The following is a 5,024-nucleotide window of genomic DNA, read 5'->3' on the forward strand; positions in this document are numbered from 1 at the left end:
AATAAAAAAAAAAAAAAAAACAGCCTAGCGATGTACCAAAATGGGGTCCCAAAAGAGATGTTTTTATTTTCCTTTTTTATTTTGCGCTGACCAACGATTGAAAGGGTAGCCCACGCACAGATCGCCTCCATCCCAAAGCAAAGCGCCTGTAACGTGCGCACCAAAGGGACAAGAGATTTGCAAGAGTCGCTACAAGGAGGGGAAAAAAATAAAATAAAAAAAAATAATGTAACGTAATGCAATGTGACATATTATAATATGATCTATTGTAATGTAACGCAATGAACATGTTGGAAAGCTCCCGTAGGAAGAAGTTCCCTCCGCACGCGCCTATCATGATAAATTTTTTTTAAGTACATTTTGAGAACCCCCTTTTTGCATGCCCCCATTTTTACCCCTCGGTGTGTTGCTACTGGTGCGGGTCTCTACCAGCGGCATCCCCCACCCCGCGTACGTACGAGTGTGAAAAATTGAACCGTTGAGGATATGCTCATTTGCGGTCCCCTTTTGAGGAAATACACTAAGCGGCGAAACGGGAAGTGGCGAAACGGGAAGTGGCGAAACGGGAAGCGGATAAGCGGATAAGCGGCTAAACGGATAAGCCGCTGAACGGATAAGCCGCTGAACGGCTAAGAAGGGAGAGAGAGGAAGCTGCTATGCTAGAGAGAAGACCCCGCCGATGAGCCACACCCAAAATGAACGTAGGCGTGTACTTCCTAACCGCGCTCCTTTTGTACACATCCCTACTGAATTACAAAACGTTGGTGTACCTGATTACCCCCTCATCTGCCGAACACATACAGAACGGGACCCACCGTGTCTATAACACCCTTGATCATTACTTGCACGTATTCTTGGAGTATGGCTTCGTTAGCATCTACCTTCTAGTTGCATTTCAGCCAAACAAAAATGTGTACACGAAACGGAGTCCCCAAAATTACTTATTTGCCAAAGGACTCCTAGTGTTCTTTTTTTTCTTCCTATTCCACTTTGTGCTTAATGTAAAGAATAACTTCCCAGTAAACATTTTTTTTCTAATCCTTACAGTATTCCATTTGTCTGAGTTTTTCCTTTCCTTCTTACATAACAAAAATAATTACAATTATTACAACTTCTTAGTGAACCCTAATTGTGGTTATGTTTACTTCTTCATCCTTACTCTACTTGAATATTATTTGAAGATTTTTTTTTTCGTCCTGGTGCACTTTTTTGAAAAATATTTGAGTAAGAGACTCCTACAGAATCTCCTTCTTGTGAATTATTTTTTCCTCAAGAATTTTGTGCAGAATGGGAGAAGTGTGTGCACCTACTGCTATGTTAATCAGATCGATTGGGGACAAAATGGCGGGGCATGCCAAGTCGGCGGGGGAGTCGGCGAGGGAGTCAGCGGGGGAGTCGGCATGAGAGTCGGCATGAGAGTAAGCTCGCTCCTTGGCACAGATGCAAACATTGGTGTGGGCGCTGGAGCGGGGGAGCCTTCCCTACTGCGCCTTCTGCAGAACCGCATGCGCTTGAGGGGGAAGCTACGCAAGGTGGCCTTCGCACTCCCCTTAGCAACAACACAGGGAACAACACAGGGAAGTTCTTCACAAGGCGATAAAAAATACCCTAGAGAAAGGGACACATCTCCCACGTGTGGTGCTTCCCCCATTGGGAGGAGGACCTACGGAGAGTGCCTCTTCACCAGGGGGACCCCCCCCCTTGACACAACCACAACATGTAAAACGTATGACCTGAGTAGCTCCTTCTGCCAGAAAATTATACACCAATATGCACATATATTTGAGAAGTACCAAGTCAGGGGAAGCTACAAACGAGCACACAAGTACCACCTGTTAGTGGTACTCTTATCCACGCTGTGTTGTCTGTTGGGGTTACTCCTGCGAATAATAGGTTTGCTTCATTGCTCTGGCAATTTCTGCTTCTACGTTATGAGCAGCGACCACTTGGCCGACAAGGCCATCAAGAACAAGCACAAATTGGTGAAGTCCGGTGTGTACAAGTACATGCGGCATCCCTGCTACACTGGCTGGTTCTACTACGCGTTGTGTAAGGCCCCACGAGAGAGTGCCTTTCAGGCAGTCTGCGTCAGTCTGAGTCAGTCTGCGTCAGTCTGAGTCAGTGTGTGTCAGTCTGTGTCAGTCTGAGTCAGTGTGTGTCAGTCTGAGTCAGTGTGTGTCAGTCTGAGTCAGTCTGAGTCAGTGTGTGTCAGTGTGTGTCTGCCTTTTTGCCTGCCTGCCCGCCTGCCTGCCCGGCCGCCTACCTCTGGGGGAAGACACATGGTGCAGTTAGCGCCCCCCCCTCTAAAGACAAAATGTATCCCAGAACGGCACCGTTGGGGGGATGAACCCGGCGCGTAGCAGGTCTATCCAGGAGCCCCACTTTGCGCATCGAACCAGCGCGTGTGAACACTCATATACCCGCTAGCATAAACACATGTGCCGCATCACATCCTCCTTCTCCTCCCCCCCCCATCAGTCTTGCAACTGCTCCTCATGAACGCTTTCTGCTTTGTCTTATGTTTTTTCGTGTCGTGGGCGTACTTTTATCGCACCATAAAAATGGAGGAGACCTACTTGCTGGAGTGTTACGGCGAGGAGTACAGAAATTACAAGCGGAAAACGCCCAGCATATAGTAAGGCAAAATGGGGGGAAAAAATTGCCACCCGTTGGGGTGGTATGCATCCGCGTGGTGCATAAAATGAGCATATAAGGCGCATAAAAAGTGCATAAAAAGTGAATAAAATGTGCATATAAGGCGCATAAAATGAGCATATAAGGCGCGTAAAAGGCGCATAAAACGTTTTCATGGTCACCCTCCACGGGGGTGCATTTTGTTTATCCTCCTACGCAGTTGCTATTTTTTTTTTTTTTTCCTGTAGCATCCCCTTCATGCGCGGAATTTAATCAGCCTGGAAGAGCATTCTCCCGAATGGAACACAAAGGTAAGGCTTCTTCTCCGAGACAGGGATTTCCCCCCACACACGTGAGTGTACTACGCACAATTGGGAGGCCCCCTCCACACCTACTTCTTCATCATCTCCTTCCCCGTTGGGTGTTCATCAAAGGGGATATTTCCCCAAAAGCATTCCATCCAGGAAGCCACCTGATGGGAGTAAGTCCCCCTCACGTATCGTCAAATATGACAAGAATGCCCCTTTTTGTAGTTCATCACGCGGTTATGCTGAAGTCCTTGACAGCTTCCACCATGATCTCTGCATCGGTGGCAGCACACTCATGGGGGGCAGTACACCCATCGGGCTTCTTACTCTCCAGGGGAATATTTTCTCCGTTGCTTTTCCACAAGCAGAGGGCTGTGTGCACAGCGTTTGTGTACGTATTGAGATACTTATTAGTGTACAATTTTTCATCTACGAAGTATTTGAGTTCCTGCGGGGAAGGGGACACGCACATGTATGTGCAGTCGTGCACGTTGCGCATGTGTGAGCATACGTTAGCACGCTTTCGCGTACTGGCGCGTACTGGCGCACTCGGCAGGGCGATGCTGGGCGCGCGGGTACGCACGTTCAAGGCGCTCTCGTGGGCACTCTCCACGAAGAGACTCGGGTACTCGTAGTGGTTCAGGCACCGCAGCAGTTGGAAGCCTGCGGGAGGGGGGGAGTCAGAAGAGTTCGCGTGAGTGAAGTGAGTTTGCACAGGCACGCGCAAATGTGCACGTGTGTGCGAGCGTGTCCGTGGTGCACTTTTGTTCTATTTTATATTCTATTTTATTTTATTCTGTTTTATTTTTTTTTGATTTCTTCCGCCCACAGTTATGCTCCGCGTTGTAGGAAACCTCCACCGAGCCGTTGTCGCCGAACACCTTGACTTCAAAAATCTTGTTGCTCGAATTGTCGGAAATGTTGAAGTAGCAGTTGAGCGAGTCGAAGAGAGCACTGCCCGCGATGGACTTCACCGTGACGTTCTGACCCTTCACAGAGTAGCATTTGGCAGATACGCTCTTCGGCTTGCAAAATAAAAACTCAATTAGGGATATAATTAACACCGTTTTGTAAAACAACTTATTTTCTATATCCTCATTTTCTGTTAAAAATGGCATAAAGGTAGACTCAATTTGAACAGCATATATCTCACCCCCTAACTCCTTAAGTGTATTTTTTAGGTTGTAAAAAACACGCTGACTTGTTAAGGCATTAAAAATATTCCAATAAAATTGCTTATTCGTTTTTTTAAACTCCTCTTTCACATCATAAATAATATCACTATCCATGTTGAAATTCTTTATTGACATTTTTAATTTGTTTAACTTCTCCATATTCATTGTTGGTAAGTTCGAGCTAAAGATGAAAAAAAATTTCTTTTGGTTTATTACATACTCCATGATAAGCTCATGTAGTTTAGATGTCGACATGGCTATAAAGAGCAGATTGACATTGTCCAAATTTTGCTTTTCAATAAATTTCAATACGTTGTCATGTGTGTTGGTTTCTGTATCGTAGAGACCGAATGTATCCACAAAGCATTTTTTCATTTTTGCGTCACTGCAGAAGAGGTACTTGATTTTCCACTCGATGGTTAGCTGCGGGATCCACGTGAAGCCCTCGCTGTCACAGATGAGAAACAGCTGCGGTTTTTTGCGCGCCATTCTGGGGGGCAGTCAGTCTGAGGGGGCTTCTACGTGGGGGTGCCCTCTATGCGGGGGTGCCGTCTAAGCGGGGGGCTTCTCTGCGGGGGTGCCTCCTATACGTGCACCTATGTGTGCACCCGTTGCTGCGCCAAGGGGGATGTGCCCACCAGATTTTAGTACCCCCCCGTTGCAACGCTCTGATGGAGGAAATACACTGCCGCGCAGGGGCCAACGTTCGTTTCGCTTTGACAACTGCGGGGGGGTAGACGCAGTCGGGAAGGAGTAGTCGCAAAGAAGCAGTCGCAAAGAAGCAGTCGCAAAGAAGCAGTCGCAAAGACGCAGTCGCAAAGAAGCAGTCGCAAAGACGCCAAAACGCACTTCACTCGAAGTAATCCAAAATGGGAAAGTCCACACGGTATCATCAGAAAAAAAAAAA

At 47.1% G+C, this 5,024-nt stretch overlaps 2 protein-coding genes across 2 annotated transcripts; one reads left to right on the plus strand and one right to left on the minus strand.

Annotated features, from left to right (window-relative positions):
- Window positions 1–695: 695 nt before the first annotated feature.
- On the plus strand, window positions 696–2,636 carry PCYB_146250 (isoprenylcysteine carboxyl methyltransferase; the record flags this gene model as incomplete). The annotated part of the gene is made up of 2 exons (XM_004225095.1): window positions 696–2,049; window positions 2,479–2,636. The coding sequence occupies 2 exons, from the start codon at window positions 696–698 to the stop codon at window positions 2,634–2,636; spliced, it is 1,512 nt and encodes a 503-aa protein (XP_004225143.1).
- Window positions 2,637–3,171: 535 nt separating this feature from the next.
- Window positions 3,172–4,606, minus strand: PCYB_146260 (hypothetical protein; the record flags this gene model as incomplete). Its single annotated transcript, XM_004225096.1, has 3 exons — window positions 3,172–3,390; window positions 3,526–3,605; window positions 3,772–4,606. The coding sequence occupies 3 exons, from the start codon at window positions 4,604–4,606 to the stop codon at window positions 3,172–3,174; spliced, it is 1,134 nt and encodes a 377-aa protein (XP_004225144.1).
- Between the last annotated feature and the right edge of the window lie 418 nt (window positions 4,607–5,024).

Source organism: Plasmodium cynomolgi, chromosome 14 (genome assembly GCF_000321355.1).
Source record: "Plasmodium cynomolgi strain B DNA, chromosome 14, whole genome shotgun sequence".
Classification (NCBI taxonomy): domain Eukaryota; phylum Apicomplexa; class Aconoidasida; order Haemosporida; family Plasmodiidae; genus Plasmodium; species Plasmodium cynomolgi.